Source organism: Homarus americanus, unplaced genomic scaffold (assembly GCF_018991925.1).
Source record: "Homarus americanus isolate GMGI-L3 unplaced genomic scaffold, GMGI_Hamer_2.0 scaffold39155, whole genome shotgun sequence".
Taxonomy (NCBI): domain Eukaryota; kingdom Metazoa; phylum Arthropoda; class Malacostraca; order Decapoda; family Nephropidae; genus Homarus; species Homarus americanus.
Window position 1 is genome coordinate 10,490,592 of NW_024737042.1, and position 18,767 is coordinate 10,509,358.

The 18,767-nt window shown below is 41.9% G+C and overlaps 1 protein-coding gene across 2 annotated transcripts in view; it reads left to right on the forward strand.

Moving 5' to 3' along the window:
* Positions 1 to 7,727: 7,727 nt before the first annotated feature.
* LOC121872706 (diacylglycerol O-acyltransferase 1-like) overlaps positions 7,728 to 18,767 on the forward strand; it is a 41,301-nt gene continuing 30,261 nt past the window's right edge. Inside the window, exon 1 of one of the 2 annotated variants that reach the window (XM_042375708.1) lies at positions 7,728 to 7,891. In XM_042375708.1, coding sequence (XP_042231642.1) covers positions 7,793 to 7,891 — 99 coding nt within the window. In that variant the 5' untranslated portion in view covers positions 7,728 to 7,792. Of the gene's footprint in view, positions 7,892 to 8,820; positions 8,899 to 18,767 lie in introns of those variants that run through there. The other variant, XM_042375709.1, reaches the window with a different exon arrangement.

Sequence of the window (18,767 nt, forward strand, 5' to 3'; positions counted from 1 at the left end):
TAAATACACAGATAGTCAGTAAAATTGTCAATATATATATATATATATATATATATATATATATATATATATATATATATATATATATATATATATATATATATATATATATATATATATATATATATATATATATATATATATATATATATATATATATATATATATATATATATACACATATATATATGCTGATAACCACAAGGAAAGAAGAAAACGCGAAGTTCCCAAGCGCTTTCGTGTAATTCACATCTTCAGGGGTGAGTACAGACTAGAGAGAGAAATACAAATCAAGGTGTATATATATACAGAGGAGGGTGAGACCAGGTCCACAATGGTCAGGTATTAGGTAATGACCCTACTAATCTTGAAATAGCACACAACGGTTGGTGGTCAAGTCAGATGGTCAAGTGACCCGGCCTTCTCACCTGGTTACAAATCTTCTTAATTACAAAATTGTCCAGCTTGTACATGCCGTTACTTAAATTCATGTTGAATGCTTCTGTATGTTTAATAAGACTAGATTCTATGATGTTCCTACTATCAATTGAATTACATGGTAATATTGAGGAGGCATTATCCCAGTCAATGCAATGCTTGTTATCCCTCAAATGAACAAACAGAGCATTGGATTCCTGGCCTGTCCTAACACTGTGGACCTGGTCTCACCCTCCTCTGTATGTATATATATACACCTTGATTTGTATTTCTCTCTCAGTGTACCTTTAGACTAACACAACTAACACTTAACTAACACCTCAAAAAAAAAAAAAAAATGTGACTACCCTCCCAGTTACACAAGGACCTGGGCGGGCTCACTAACTCCAACAATAATAAAAATAATAATAATAAGCAGCATTATATAAATAAACCAATATTAATACAAAGGTCTGACGACCCAAGGGAGCAGAACAAAGATAAAACACCAATAAGAAAGATGAAGCGATCTGGTTGAGCCCAGATTCTTTCTACTCCTACTGTATTTCAGTTTCACCACTTTTCCTTCAACCCCTAATAATCTTCTTTCACCTCTTAACTAAAGACTTCGTATCGTATCGTATTTCTCTCTAGACCCCAAGCGTTTCTTTTGGTTTTATAGCATATATATATATATATATATATATATATATATATATATATATATATATATATATATATATATATATATATATATATATATATATATATATATATATATATATATATATATATATATATACAGTTCACCGTCCTCAAGTATTTTTGTGATTGATATAAGATAAAAGGGCGTTATCTAAGTTATCTAAGGAGTTGCTTGGTCATGGTCGACTATTACTAGGGGTACACGGCTGACTAGCTAAGTATACAGTACTTGAGTAAGTTTCCAAAGTTGTTAAACACAGCTGAAATTAAGTGGACTACCTCAGTGCGTACCTAATGTCCAGATCAGATTGAAGTTCATGTTAAGACACAGTAGGTAAATCTTCGCAGTCGGAAGAGGGGACCGGGGAGAGAATTTAGAAATATATAATACTGTATATGAAAAAAATCTGACCTATTTTGGAAATATTGCATTAAAGACGAATTCACACAAGCACCATACGCTAGCCTTCCTCCCACGCCCCACCCCGCCCATTCCAGAAATTATAATTAAAATGCCTTAATATTTAGAGATTGATCACATACGAATAAATATTATTTTTTTACGTGAACTTCCCATAAAATTCATAAAAAATATAATGGTACAAATATGGCCATGATAAATGATTATAAAACAAGTTACGGATAGGTCGTGCATATTTATTTGTTTCTAAAGTCGGGCAGATGAAAAATCATCAATATTAAAACTAAATATAATTCGCTTTTCATAACTATTATTTACTCGGCGAAGTACAGAAGATTATCACAAAATCATATTTATATTGTAGGGTTACGTGAGGTTATGTTGTCTAGCACTCAGGATGGATGGATGGAAACTCTAGGTGGTGGTTTTCTTATATAAAATATATTATATACAAGACAGTCTGATGCTGGAGATGCCGTGTGGTGAGAAGCTTGCTCAGAAGACACGTTCAGTGAGTAGCGTGCTTGAGGAGGTATCTGTGCAGGAGCTTCGTTAGAGGAGATGTTGCGTGTTGCTGTCCTCCAGGTTGAATGAGAGCTGGACAGCGAGGAGCTTGCTTGGAGGAGGTGTTGCGTATTCAGGAATGTAGGGTAGAATGAATCTCAATACGATACGATACGAAGTCTTTAGTTAAGAGGTGAAAGAAGATTATTAGGAGTTGAAGGAAAAGTGGTGAAACTGAAATACAGTAGGAGTAGAAAGAATCTGGGCTCAACCAGATCGCTTCATCTTTCTTATTGGTGTTTTGTCTTTGTTCTGCTCCCTTGGGTCGTCAGACCTTTGTATTAATATTGGTTTATTTATATAATGCTGCTTATTATTATTATTTGTTATTGTTGGAGTTAGTGAGCCCGCCCAGGTCCTTGTGTAACTGGGAGGGTAGTCACATTTATTTTTTTATTTTATTTTATTTATTTTTTTTGAGGTGTTAGTTAAGTGTTAGTTGTGTTAGTCTAAAGGTACACTGTATGGAGAGGCCTGCCAGGTTCTTAGTGGAGCTGGTTGGTCACTCTCATCTTTATTCCTCTAGTAATGTTTTATGTAGAAATGTGTATGTTGAGGCAGGAGGTGGTTCAATTACTTCTTCCTGGCTGATATAGCTGGGAGGTAATCTCAATGGAGAGACTGAGAGCTTATATACACAGCAGCCGGAAGTAAACCCGTGGGAACTCGCCGGTTCCTTGACTCCTTTGCTAGGGTAGACGTAGCACGTGGCGACCCCCCCCCCCCATGAGCAGCTCGCTGGTTGCTAGGATACTGTCGCATTGGAATGTGGATACGCAGTTGTAGGGGAGAGATTCACTACAATATTACTGTATTTTATTACCTAAATACTTCAATTATCACAGATGTTCCAAAAGTCACATTTTACTTTTTTGCCTGGGCTATAAGGATTTTTTTTAACTTTCCTACTGATCTGTTAAGAAAGTTTAAATTAGCTAAATCCTAATGTTTGTGGTAATATCCTGTTTTAACGGTTGACCTGCCCTAAAGCCACCTCTGCATAAATTTAAGATGTAGAAGCTGTTACCAACGCAACAACCACACCCCAAATTAACGAGCCGTATTACTCCGTGTCAACTTTGTCAAGGGATAATCATTTGGGGGCGGATCCATGAATATCATAAAGGGGGTCCAATAACTTGTGTGTGCGGGTTACATGGCGAGCACAGCGAGCCCACTCACCTGTTTTTTTTGGGGGGGGGAGGGGGGGGGCTGTAGGACCCCTTCAGAATTTTTTTTTTAATCTGACAAATATCATGGCCATTTTGAAGCCATGTGCACTTGATATTAGGAGACATTCTGAGGTCAATAGTAATGACTTTGTACGATACAAAAACGCCTGAGTATAATACTGCATTAGAGAAAAAGTATTGGAATTTTCTGATGAAAAGGGGGCGTCCAGACCCCAGGACCGCCCTGGATCCGCTTCTGCCAAAAACAAGGACAATTCGTCAATTGAGCTGGTTAACCATTATCCAGTGCCTGGGGTTGAACACGGGACCATCTCACATGCTAGGCAAGGATGCTGTCCAATCAAAGAAGAGATTACTTAGTCGAGTGCTCATACCTGGAACTAGCGGATGCCCGCCCCGCTAGAGGTCACCTTTACTTTTATCCTCTTCACCACTGATCGGCTCGTTAGCCGCAAGGGCGATCGGTCACGTCTCTGTTACGCACTGTTGGCAAGTACTGGGCATGCACCGGCTCTTGAATGCACCTGATCCTGCTCCAGTGTTGGTCAAGTTTGGTCTTCACAGAGCTCACACTCGGTGCCGTCACAGTGTTCCAAGAGTTCACAACTCTCACTCCGAAAAAGTTTGCCCTCACAGTTTTCTGGACTTGCGGCTTCTTTAATCTTGAGCTGTGACCCCTAGTGGGGCGAGCGTCCGCCAGCTCCAAGTAAGGACACTCGACTGAGTAGTGCCCCCTGAGATGCTTATACACCTCAATTCGGTCGCCCCTTGCCCGTCTGTAGTATAAGCTAGGCAAGTTCAGACGCTCCAATCTCTCAGGGTAGCTGAGGTACCGAAGTGCAGGCACCAGTCTGGTGGCCCTCCTTTGAACATTTTCAACCAACTGACAGTCCCTAGCATATCTCGGGGACCAGACGGGGTGACAGTACTCCAGATGGGGAAGCACTTCACTCTTGAAGATCGTTACGAAGGACGGACCGCCTAGATATCTGAACTACCTTCTTATAAGACCCAATAATTTATTTGCCTGATTTCCCAAACTGGAATAAACATTTCGCCTACCACTGTGGGTTTCTTCCCATACGTTGTTGTCCACGTTATGGTGTCTCTCCAGCCGTCTGCCAGAGAGTGTTGTGAGTGACGGCACCGAATGTCAACTCATGTAAACCAACACTGACACCGGCGGAAGTTCGAATATATTCCGGATTAAGTACACACCTAGTACTTGTCAACAGTGTGTAACAGAGACGTGACAGACCGGTCAAGTGGCTAACAGGCCGATTAGTGGCAAAGAAGATAAAATAATAATATAATTTACACCACACCTGCACTATCTTATTACGTGCTGAGCCAATGTAAACTTGTATGGCAGTTTTACTGAAAATCTGTTTACCGAAGATGCCGTCGTTCAACCAGTGGATACCTGTGTTGTAGTGTTGTATCAGACAACAGGGGACTAGTTCAGGTGGAATTCCCAGAATTTGGTTATATGAACACAGTGCGCCAGGGGTCCATTTCATCACACTGTTCCCAGAGTACTTGGTGGGGAGGGTCCATAAGAAATCTTCACTCCTTAAATCTAGGCAGCATTGCAATATTTCTGGGCGTTATCTTAAAGTTCTATTATTTATTATTAATATGTTTCCAGATTCAAGGGGAAACCTGGTAAGAAAATAAACTGACTCAAATATTACGTTTTTTTTTTTTTTTTTTTACGGGGATTAGCCCATCCGGGCACAGGTCACTCACCTACATCGGGGCCTGGGGGCGAAAATAATAATAATAATAATAATAATAATAATAATAATAATAATAATTTATAGTAAATAAAATTTATAATAAAAAAATAAAATATTAAAATACTAATAATAATAATAATAATAATAATAATAATAATAATAATAATAATACAAAGAAACATAAACACAAAAATGAAAAAAAAGATCAAAAGTGAGAAACAATATATGTATATATATATATATATATATATATATATATATATATATATATATATATATATATATATATATATATATATATATATATATATATATATATATATGTGTGTGTGTGTGTGTGTGTGTGTGTGTTGTGTTGTCAAAGTAAGAGAAACAATTGAGACCCTGCAATCGTGTAAATGAGGCAGAAAGTCAGATCAGCAACCTGGGACTTGGTCACAATTTTCGTGATGCCATATGGCAGCAGGGTCTACCATTAGACAACACATTATGCTTCCAATATCTTCCCAGGCGGTAGTACTGTAGTGGATTTCTCCCCTACAAACGCTGTTTGTCGCTGAGTAGCCGACCCTGCGAATTCCCCAGTGTAAGCCTCGTGGTCTAGGTCAACCAGCGCCGCCATACATCACGGAGGTCAACTACTAAGCCACGCCTACCTCCGCTATATAAGACCTGACCTCGTGGTGACCTCTCTCTTCTTCTAGCTACAGCCGCAGCAAGCAACACCTCTTCCGCCGCTGCCTGGCGGCCCTCGCTCCCGCCGGCGAGCACACCAGCTGTCCTCTGAGCTTCCTCACCAACCAGCTCTCTCTACATCACGCTTGTAACCACGCTGCCACTTCCCAGCACCAAGCTGCATTGTACATCTAATATAACATGTATACAGAGAGCACATTGTGAGTTTCCTTTCTCCAACCATCCTGAGTGTGAACCCAAACATAAGAACATAAGAAAATAAGGAGTCTGCAATAGGCCGGTTGGCCTGTGCATGGCAGCTCCTGTCGAGAGTTACTACCACTCTCTATCATCCATGAATCTATCTAGCCTCCTTTTGAAACTTTCCAGAGTTCCCGCACTTACTATAAAGTTGCTAAGCTTGTTCCACTCGTCCACCACCCTCTTTGTGAACCAGTTTCTTCCTATCTCCCTCCTAAACCTAAACTTATCCAACTTGAATCCGTTGCTCCGCGTCCTATCCTGCTCGGATATTATAAGAACTTTATCTATATCCCCTTTATTGATTCCTTTCACCCACTTAAATACTTCTATCATATCTCCCCGCACTCTTCGTCTTTCTAGGGAATGCAAGTTAAGTTTCTTTAACCTATCCTGATATGGAAGGTTTCTAAGTCCCGGAATCATGTTTGTCATTCTTCGCTACACCGACTCTAGTGAATTTATATCCATTCTATAATAGGGGCACCAGAACTGAACCGCATAATCGAGGTGCGGCCTGACTAGCGCAAGATATAGCTGCAATAAGACCTCTGCACTCTTGTTACTTACACTTCTAGATATAAAACCCAATACTCTGTTTGCCTTATTTCGAACATTAACGCACTGTTTTCTAGGCCGTAGGTCCGGGCTTACAAGTACCCCTAGGTCTCTTTCACAAGTCGACTTCTCTAGGTTGATGTTGTTAAGGCTGTATACATTATAAGTATTTGTTCTTCCAATATTAAGTACGCTGCACTTGCTGGTGTTGAATTTCATTTGCCATTTTTCAGACCACCCCTGCAGTTTATTTAGATCCTCCTGTAATGCATTTGCATTCTGCCCTGAATTAATTTGCCGCCCTATTTTGGTGTCATCCGCAAACTTGCTTATGTCACTGCTGATCCCAGTATCTAAATCGTTTATGTAGATTATGAACAAGAGTGGGCCTAGTACTGACCCCTGGGGAACCCCACTGGTTACACGGCCCCACTCAGATTTAACACCATCTAAGCTGACCCTCTGCGTTCTATCGGTGAGCCATGATTTTATCCAATTTAAAACTTTCCCCTCGATACCATGAGCCTTAATTTTTCTCAGAAGCCTCTGATGCGGTACTCTGTCAAATGCTTTACTAAAGTCTAAGTAAATAACATCGTAATTTTCGTCGTTATCTACTACCTCGAAGACTTTCCTAAAAAACGTTAGCAGATTAGTTAGACAAGATTTTCCCTTTGTAAACCCATGTTGAGTCGTAGATTAATTTGCTTTTCTCTAGATGCGATCGGATGCTATCTGCTATAATTGATTCAAGAAATTTCCCCACTACTGACGTCAAACTGATCGGCCGGTACCCCACAGTACCTCCCTGCTTGATAGCTGCCTACTACCTACTTCCAATGCCAGAAGTAAATTAGACACAAGCAGTACATCGCAGATAAAATTAAGCGATGAAAACAATTAATTGTGCTAAATTAACATTACTATAAGACGCACTCAAATCTATGAAAAAATGTATGAACATGGGATGGATGTGGCAACACTAATATTGTAATCTTACTGTTAAAATGCTCCGGTGCCGAGACTGATCTATCTAATTTTGTTATCTTTTTATTACTGAGCCACAACAAAATCATCTCAATCAACATACCTTTGGTTTAAGGTAATTCGCAAACACTGGAATAAACTACATGGCAACGGTCAGGCAGCCTCGACCTTCTAGTAACGGCTAACGAGGTGAGTAAATCCAGTCGACTCAACGCACTCACTGCACTCCCCGTCCCTACCCTCAGTCATTCTGTCGCTCTCGGGCAGGTAGGATGTCTATCGGGAACGTGGACAGTGATGAGGGGAAGTCCTCAGAAAATGGTATACATGTGGTGAAAACAGGAGTCCAAGCCCACGTAGACGAGAACAGGGTAGGTGGGAAAGTGAATCATTGTACAGTAATTATATTTTGAGTGTTACGCGTACTTTAGAATTAAAAGGTTTCTCGCTAGACCAGTTATTCTTAAATTATATACAATAGTAACAAGTAATCCGGTCACAAGAATGTTATGACAAGGTGTATACAGTAATTGTCTAGCACTTGTAAATAGTTAATAGTTATTGAATGCTATATTGAACAGTCCCTTTGATCAGTTTGTGAAGACTTCGACGAAACATTTTTTGCGTATGAAATTATTGCACAGATTTTATAGAAGCAATTAGAAACCCATAGCCGATTGTTATCGTGGCATATTGTCCAAACTCTTAACAAGCAATGAGGTATTTTAGTGAACTTTCAAGGTAACTAGCACAGTCTTCTTGCTATAGTCTTGTTCAACATTGTTCAGTTTTAGGGGAGCTGGAGAATGTTTTATTATTGTTCAGTGCATCTGTCAGTAACGTCATGCCAGACCTGCCCATCATACGTCTGGCTGGCGTTTAAAAATTATCTACTCGAGGGAGGAGTAGACTAGACTGGTGTACGTGACCTTGACCTTCTGACCCCTCCAAAGGTAGTGTCTGTAGGGGGGTCATCCTGGTCAGTGTATTCATAAATATGGAACTTGTGTCTCACTTATTTTTCGAGTTGTCACCGGGTCAAGTATGGTTGCTGGATGCTGGGAATTATAGGTCAAGTCTGGTTGCTCGGGTCAAAGTTTATTTGTTTCTTGGGGGTGGAAGTGTTAATCTGCTTGTTAGTTTCCCCGGGTCAAGGGTAAATTTGTTTGTTGTCAGCAGTTGAGGGTCCGCTATAGACGTTTGTTGCCAGGGGTGGAAGGTCAAGTGTACTTGCTGGTTACTGATGGTCAAAGTTCGGGTGTTGGTCGCCGGGGCCCGAGAGTTAACTTAACGGAGATAAGCTTTGGAAGGCACCTGAAAACTGTTATCGTGATAGACTGCGTTCATAACATATTAGACTCTCATAGCACCTGCCGGGGTAAGTGAACACCGCACAGTTATGAGTCTTTGAGGAGTAACAGGGTGTACGATGACGCGACCGCCTCCACTAAGTAAACTCACCTAGCAACTGTATTCGGTCTAATAAGTCAAAGTATCTAATAATATAATTCTGATATTTGGTCGTTATTTTTTGTACTTGAACTTAAGCCGCGCTCTGACACATTAAGCTTTCACTTTCCAGGAATATTCATGGTACGAATGTTTGTAAACCCGAACACGAAATGTATGTGACGGGGTACTGTAGATTTAGTTCTATATTTTTAGGTTCGGTGACCATCTGCGATACTGATAGTGTGTGAAGAAAGTATCACGCTGTACCTTAGTTTATACCCAAATTTGTATTGTTACTGATAGTTTGGAATAATGCTTTTAATTTTGAATCTTGTTTTGCTACTATATCTAGTTATTCTCATTCTTGTATTCTGGACGAGCGAGGGACCCCGTGGATGTAATACTGTACCATAACAGCTCTGGTAACACGAGCTATCTAAACCTAATCTCCATAAGATCATCAGGTGTTCTTGTATTATAATGGGAGTTAGATTGGTTAGACATTAAAGTTCTATTTCACCGAACAGGAGAGTAAGTTTGGCAGATTTCCAGGCTATTATACTAAATATACTTGACAGACAATACATTAAGGACAATACTGTTTGATGATTACTTAGTATGTGGAGCTATTACTTGTGTTTGAGATACTGTTATCTCTGGTGTAATCACTGATCTGGGGGTAATGTTGTGTTATCTTTCATTATCTAGACCGTCAAGGTGAGACGTCCTGGCTGAGTGATGGTTCTCAAGGATCACGGACGAGTTGATCCACTGAAAAATATGTTGTGTATTGGTAAATGTGTTTTAATCTTACGGTTAATAATGCTTATATTTAAGTGTTTTTAATCGTATTTTGTTAACAATATAAATCCAGTGGACGAGAAGATGACAAAAAGACAAAGTGATTAAATGGTAAGGGGGCCGAAGGTGGCATCCGATGCATTCAGCGCTCCGATCAATTGACAAAAAACATTACTTGAATTGATTTCATTTTAAATAGAACTGACCAATGATCCGTAAGAAATACACACACAAGCAGACAATTTAACCCCGAAATAGTCCAGGGATATATACTGCTACAGTTAATTAAAATTATTTTTTTTGTTGCTTCACCACCAGATTCCCATTTAAACAATACTGTAGTGGAAACTCAAACCCTTTTAACGGTGCGATGCGAGTTAAGAAACTGTTTCTTCGACTATATTTTATGTAACTTATATTTTGTTGTGCGTGATCCAACAATATTGTGACAAGTGGCTTTAGTACCTGATGCTGTATCGTTTATTTTTTTTATTAGAATTCTTAGTTAACTTTGTGACCTGTAGATTAGAATACATTAATTAAAGCTATAGACGGCATAATATGGTTTTAATTTCTATAAATATAAATCGTTTTATAATATAACTTCAGTTGGACCTAGTCTTACTCTTCTCACCATATCGGAAACATGGACACAATATATCTATGAGGAGTGTTTTGAACGATAAGTCAGATAAGCAGGTGTTGGGTCCCAATACCCTTTGATCCAGTGACCTGGCTGTGTTATCCAGGCCAGGTATAGACTGTGGACTGTTTCAACACTCACTGTCACACAAACGTTTCCTGTTCACACTGGCATTGCAATTTATATTTTTCCTTGTTCAATAGATTTAATTAGCCGCATTTGCTCTTGATTTCGCATTCCACATTTGATATTATTAACTGAAGCTGCTATAAAGTTATCAAATTAATAACACCAGCACGTTGAATGTCTTAATATTATTGTATAGCCAATTTTAAAGATTCATGTAGGCACGCACATGAGGCGTGACTTAACGGGGCCAGGGACTAGATACCAAACAATACAGTTCCTTAAGTGTAGGTGATGAACACTGCATCGTCATTTTAAATTGCCAGAGTTTGAATTCATTACCAACATTAAATCGCCAGGTTCTAGGTAATTTAGAGGAAATGAGGTGAATGTAGGTCATGTTGTTTGTTTCATGTGACATGCATGACGTTGTACACTCCTCCATACAAATGTTTGCCGATGACGCCAAGTTATTTCGGGAAATTAAGAACTAAGCGGACTGTGAAGAGCTGCAGAAGGACCTCTGTGGGCTCCAGGAATGGTCGAAGAAATGGCTGCTGAGATTCAATGTCACGAAGTGTAAGAGGATGCACCTGGGGCGTACCAACGGTAAGGAGGCGTATCATATGTCCCAACGGGATGAAGAAACTGCACTAGTTGAGACTGTGTGTGAGAAGGACCTAGGTGTGTATGTTGACAATGAGCTGAAGTTCTCGGGCCATTGTGAGAAGAAGGTAAATTAGGCAAATAAATTATTGGGTCTTATAAGAAGGTCGTTCAGATATCTAGACGGTCCGCCCCTCGTAACGATCTTCAGGAGTGAAGTGCTTCCCCGCCTGGAGTACTGTCACCCCATCTGGTCCCCGAGATATACTAGGGACTGTCAGTTGGTTGAAAATGTTCAAAGGAGGGCCACCAGACTGGTGCCTGCACTTCGGCACCTCAGCTACCCTGAGAGATTGGAGCGCCTGAACTTGCCTAGCTTATACTACAGACGGGCAAGGGGGGGACCTAGTTGAGGTGTATAAGTATCTCAAGGGGCACTACTCAGTTGAGCGTCCTTACTTGGAGCTGGCGGACGCTCGCCCCACAAGGGGTCACAGCTCAAGATTGAAGAAGCCGCAAGTCCAGAAAACCGTGAGGGCAAACTTTTTCGGAGTGAGAGTTGTGAACTCTTGGAACAATCTACCAGAGTGTTGTGACGGCACCGAGTGTGAGCTCTTTCAAGACAAGACTTGACCAACACTGGAGAGGGTTCAGGTACATTCAGGAGCCGGTGCATGCCCAGTATTTGCCAACAGTGCGTGACAGAGACGTGACCGATCGCCCGGGCGGCTAGTGAGCCGATCTTTTGATGGAGATGTATGAAAAGGAAAAGTAACAGAGACGTGACCGATCGCCTAAGCGGCTAACAAGCCGATCAGTGGCGAAGAGGATAAAAGAAAAAAAATAAATGTCAGCTGCTGAGGTTTAATTCTAGGAGAAATCGGTATGGATGCTTTCTGACCCGAACACCAATTTATCTTTAACCCATATAAACTTTAACCAAGCTCAAACTTCCTCTGACAAAATGCTTAGTCAGTTTCCCGAGCAGTTACCTGCATATCTGGCGGTGTGATACAGTCCGGCCCTCTTTCCCTTCGCTGCTTTGGAAATTTCAACAAATAAAAAATCTAGGTATGGTATTCCACGTCATGAAAACTACCGCTGTGAACCTCCAACAAATAGTCTTCGCTTATTTAACAGTTGGCTACACAAAGAAGACACTTTGGCCAAGATGTAATGAATTTACAAATATAGGAGAAATTCATCTAGCTCAAGGTGTTCCCTGCATCAACAAATGTGTGACATTACCTTGGCACGTTCCCTCCAAAATCAACTTACAACTGATTGCCTAAGAGCGATAAGAAACTTGTTTCATTTCTGTATCCAGGCTTGTATAACTTTCTCTTAATTGAAAAGGAGTTCCAGAGGCTGGTTGCAAGCGAGGTCAAGTCAAACCTAAAGACGTTTTACCGCTATGCAAAGTCGAAATTAAAAACGCGAGTAGGAGTATCAGACCTGAGGCTTGAAGATGGTAGTTACGCAGATTCTGATCAGGATAAAGCTGAGGCATTGAACAGCTTCTTTTCATCAGTGTTCACAAGAGAGGATGCTATTAACCTTCCTGCGTTTGAGGACAGACGGTTCGAAAAAGCACTGACCCACATTGTGCTCACAGAAGAGGGTATTAGAAATAAACTGTCAAAGCTAAGGGTCCATAAGAGTCCCGGCCCTGGCATGGTGCACCCTAGAGTGCCAAGAGAGTTGTGCAACGAGCTTGCCGAGCCCCCTGAAGATCTTGTTTTGTAAATGCCTGGATGAACAAAAAATGTCCCCAGTGATTGGAAAGCGTCTTATGCGAGTCCTATCTTCAAGAAGGGCGATCGTCACTCCACGAACAAGTATAGACTGGTGAGCCTGACCAGCATAATATGTAAAGTACTTGACAGTATTATCCAAGATGCCGCGATGGAACATCTACTACGAAACAACCTTGTAAAGGATTGCCAACACGGTTTTATGCCGGGGTGCTCCTGCTCAACGCAATTGCTCAAGATATTGGTTATTTGGACCCATATTCTGGAACGGGGTGGTAATATCGACAATATTTACCTATATTTTGCCAAGGCTTTCGACAGTGTACCCCACGAAACGCTGAAAATCAAACTGGAAGGGTACGGAATTTGGGGAAATGTCCTGTGTGGATAGAAGACTTTCTACATGACCGCAAGCCTGACGTTGTACACTCCTCCATACAAATGCTTGCCTATGAAGCCAAGTTATTTCGGGAAATCAAGAAAGTGTTGTGGCGGCACCGAGTGTGAGCTCTTTCAAGACCAGATTTCAATAACACTAGAGCAGGTTCGGGTACATTCAGGAGCCGGTGCATGCCCAGTACTTGCCGTCACAACACTTTCTGGTAGATTGTTCCAAGAGTTCACAACTCTCACTCCGAAAAAGTTTGCCCTCACAGTTTTCTAGACTTGCGGCTTCTTTAATCTTGAGCTGTGACCCCTAGTGGGGCGAGCGTCCGCCAGCTCCAAGTAAGGACACTCGACTGAGTAGTGCCCCTTGAGATGCTTATACACCTCAACTAGGTCCCCCCTTGCCCGTCTGTAGTATAAGCTAGGCAAGTTCAGGCGCTCCAATCTCTCAGGGTAGCTGAGGTGCCGAAGGGCAGGCACCAGTCTGGTGGCCCTCCTTTGAACATTTTCAACCAACTGACAGTCCCTAACATATCTCGGGAACTTCAGCTCATTGTCAACATACACACCTAGGTCCTTCTCACATTCAGTCTCAACTAGTGCAGTTTCTTCATCCCGTTGGGACATATGATACGCCTCCTTGCCGTTGGTACGCCCCAGGTGCATCCTCTTACACTTCGTGACATTGAATCTCAGCAGCCATTTCTTCGACCATTCCTGGAGCCCACAGAGGTCCTTCTGCAGCTCTTCACAGACGAATTGGTTCTTAATTTCCCGAAATAACTTGGCGTCATTGGCAAACATTTCTATGGAGGAGTGTACAACGTCAGGTCATGTAGAGTCTTCTATCCACGCTACATTTCCCCGAATTCCGTACCCTTTCAGTTTGATTTTCAGCGTTTCGTGGGGTACACTGTCGAAAGCCTTGGCAAATTATAGGTAAATATTGTCGATATTACCACCCCGTTCCAGAATATGGGTCCAAATATCCAATATCTTGAGCATTTGTGTTAAGCAGGAGCACCCCGGCATAAAACCGTGTTGGCAATCCTTTACAAGGTTGTTTCGTAGTAGATGTTCCATTGCGGCATCTCTGATAATACTCTCAAGTACTTTACATGTTATGCTGGTCAGGCTCACCGGTCTATAGTTGTTCGTGGAGTGCCGATCGCCCTTCTTGAAGATAGGACTCGCATAAGCCACTTTCCATTCACTGGGGACCTTTCGTTCATACAGGCATTTTCAAAACAGGATCTTCAGGGGCTCGTCAAGCCATTTGTTCAACTCTCTTAGTAGTCTAGGGTGCACCATGTCAGGACCGGGACTCTTATGGACCTTTAGCTTTGACAGTTTATTTCTAATACCCTCTTCTGTGAACACAATGTGGGTCAGTGCTGCGTCGAACCGTCTGTCCTCAAACGCAGGAAGGTTAATCGCATCCTCTCGTGAACACCGATGAAAAGAAGCTGTTCAATGCCTCAGCTTTATCCTGGTCAGAATCTGCGTAACTACCATCTTCAAACCTCAGGTCTGATACTCCTACTCGCGTTTTTAATTGTAACCAGCTTCTGGAACTCCTTTTCAGCCCTTCTACACTCCATCTTTGCTTGGTTTCTGGCTCTTGCATACATCCTCCTGTCATGCTCATCATTTGACCCAACCCACGTCTTGAATTTCTGGGTCTTCTTAACTTTGTCGACCTCCGCATGGTTCATGTGTAGGGATCCCCTCGTATTCCCAGAGGCAGTGGGTTTGATCTTGGGTATGTATTTATCGATCAAATGGGTCACTTTACTAGTTATGATATTCAGCGTAGTGTCTGCGTTCTTGTGCCTTAATGAGTCAGGCCAGTGGATACCCCTCATCTCTTCCCTCATCCCGTTGTAATTTCCCTTGTAATATTTGCACCTTGGCCTGGCCTTATCTTGAACTAGGTAACAGTTAAATCTGAATGACAACACTATATGGTGACTGGTGCCAACTGGGGCAAGGTGTTCCAGTTTGGCCACCATACCCTCCTCGTTTGTTATGATGAGGTCTAGTGGCTTGGGTGTTTGCTCCCCTCTGTAATGTGTCGGGTCTCTAACATGTTGGAACATAAAATTATCTCTCAGAGTTTCTACAAAAAGAGTAGCAGGGTTATTCAAGTCATTTGGGGTGGACTCGTTTCTCCAGTCGATGTCGCCATAGTTAAAGTCCCCTATGATAAGGAGGTGGCTTGGGTTGAGCATCGCCGCGTTGTCTATTAAGGCTCTTAAGTTCCTTTGATTTAGTGGGCCACAGTTTGGGGAGCTGTTGTTACACCCGACAATAAGTAAGTCCCCTCCCTTTAGTTTAATTTTACACCACTTGGTCTCTTCAAAAACATCCTCTCCCTGTACCCTCGCCTGGCTGGGTTCGTAATTGAGTCATATCCAGCAATAATGAACTCGCATTCCTCTGGGTCGATTCTCCTGTTCTTGTACAACAGTTCGGCGACTCCTACAATATCTGGTTGGTGTACCTTCAGTAGTGTTTCAAACTCCTCTCTCTTATCAAGGAACGCGTCAGTATTAGTGTTCATGACATTCAAGCCCAAATTTGTTCTCGGTAACGTCTCTGCTCTTAGTAGTAACCCCCTCCACCCCCATTCTCAGAAGCTGCTGCATTTGCTAAGTACACTGTATTTTGCAGGGTGTGGTTAGAAATGTCATTGTTTACGAGGCGGTCGCCTCCTCCCGGCTGATAGGCGGAGCTGGTGCCACCTTCCAGGCAGGGGGTGGAGGGTGCGCTGCTGTCCCCCGGCCCTATGTCGGCACACTTGCTTCCACCACTCTCTCCCTGAATACAACCCTTGTACACCCGTTCCCGCTCCCCCTCGATTCCTCCCTCTTCTGCTTCAAGCTCTGCAGGAGTTTCCTGTGCTGTTCCCTCTGCATTACCGTGCGATCTGGGTGAATGAATACACTCCGAAATGCCTCGCTCCTTGCTAAGTTTTATGCCTGCAGAATAAACTCCCATTTCTCCTTCTCACTCACTAGTGTGATCCTGAGGGGGCGAGGCTTGTCCCCCTGCTTTTGTCCCAGCCTCCTCACATCCTGAGGGTTTGATGGCATCTTCAGAACGTCTGTACAAATATTTTTAAACTGCATCTTATCGTGTGTTATCTTACTCTCGGTTCCCTCCGCCTGGCTCTCTGGGACTCCAAAAACTATTACATTGTTCCTGCGCTGGAAACGTTCCCGTTGTTCCTCCTCTCCCCTAACAGTAGGCCCGTTAATTTTCAATTCTTCGACACACTTCTTCAGAGTCCCTAGCTGCTGTAGAACCTGTACTGATCCTGCATTACTCCCCGCCCCCTCCCGTAGCCCTCCTAATACGTCAGCATAACTCCTCTTAGCAACCACCTCCATTCTATCAGCTACTTCCTCAGTCTTAGCAAGGATCTCTTTCCCAACTTGTTTTAGTTTGGCAACCAGGAAGGCTCCAGCTTCATCTATTTTCGTCCCTAGGAAACTCGTTCCCCTATGGCTTGCAATCACCTCATTCACCTTGACTACACAATCAGGGCAATACCAGCAACAGCCTTCATGCTTTACGGCAGTTTGCAACATCCTAAACGCTGTAAAGTAAAAGAAAAGTAACAGAGACGTGACCGATCGCCCAAGCGGCTAACGAGTCGATCAGTGGTGAAGAGGATAAAAGAAAAAAGTAACACATACAGGGGCGGATTCAGGAATATTAAAAGGGAGGGTCCAAGAAGTTTTGGGTTGGGGAACATAGCGAGCCCACCCAATGACCAATGTCATGGGCATTTTGAGGCCATTTTGAAGCCATGTACACTTGATACTAGAAGATATTCTGAGGTCAATAGTAATTACTTTTTACTATTCAAAAACGCCCGAGTACAATACAGTACTGCTTTAAAGAAAAAATATTGAAATTTTCTGATGAAAAGGGGGGGGGGGTCCGGACCCCCCTGGATTCGCCCTTGACATTGTATTAATTATAACTAATAAGACTAGGTAAATTAATATATTTAACTAATCTACTTAACCAAGCCGTGTGAGTGTGGGAATGGTGTTATGGTATATGTGATAGCCAGCTGACACGTTCGTCGCCCCACTTCAATTATAAGATATATGTCTAGGACGGTCCCGGACTCCTCACATTAAATAATTATCAGGGACTTAATATATGAATCTAGTTTCATTTGGGGGACATGACTAGTCGTAGGTGTCGTCGTCATTGAGCAATCTAATCATCTCTTTTTAAGTTGACAAGCTAGATCATCTTATGACGAATGGATAACATTTTAACAGGTTGGTCAGGTAGAGGCGTGACGTGCTCCAAGTATACCGGCTTAACGGACGGGGTCGTAAGAGGATAATGGGTTTTTTTTATCATACACCTAAATAAAATCATCAGTCTTAAATATTTTATATGAAGAGCTATTCAGTAAAATCATGTGGATTCACAGGTACAGAATGTACATGAACAAAGTATAAAAACAGTGGTGCACAGTGAACTAATTTAAGCAATGCCACCCGAATAAAACTGAGAAGATCTTATTTGTATATTAATTTTATATGAATTAAAATTTTAAAGTTAGAAAATTATTTGGGTTCCGGATGTTTAGTTCTTAAATAAATACCACAGTCGTCTTCTCATTCGTTTCGTATCCTCTTCAGACACGGAGCTCTTGTGTGTATACCAGAACGCATCCTTGTGTCGGTCTTATTGGACTTAATTTACAGTCTTCACAAAATTCACTTGTATATTCTTTTTAATCCATGAATTCACAACATTTTTTCTAAAGCAGTTAACAGTTGTTTATGCTATTAGCTTCCGTACCTTGATACTGAGATTTTAAGTGGGACGGTTATCTGTTAATTCCAGATTCAGTGCAATATTTGACCGGGTACTGCACACTGAAGGGCACATACGCGTCTCCAATTAAAGTTCAATTCCTCCCTCCTTAATTAGCATATGCTAAATGCTCTATATAGTAAGGGTCACGTGATAGCCACGGACGGTACAAACTCAGAGATTAAATATTGGCCAGTCAGCGAGTTATTTGATGACCCGTCACGATTCCCGCTGCTGCTAAACGGTGACCAAACAGAAACTTCCTTTCCAAGCCTTTTTGTTAAATCTGTCTATGTAAACATATCTTGATGCTATCTTTGGCCCCCTTGCAGCCCCTGGTGTCCACAACACCTATAATATGCCTCAATAACACCTACTCTAAATTCTCAGCTGAGGAGAGATAAATTATTTGGAGGGCGAAAATTGTCCCTGAAATGACTAGCAAGTGTCATTCAGACACGTCTCGGTCAAGAATCCGAGGCAGGGTTTTTATTTTTTTTTAAATCTCTCAATTGCTGTTCGTGTAAAGTACAGAAAAGCATTTTTTTTAACGGGCAACCCTTGCGAAAGACACGAATGATGTCACAACTTAGGTCTTTAGTAAGGAGCCCACACAAGGAACTGAGTGCG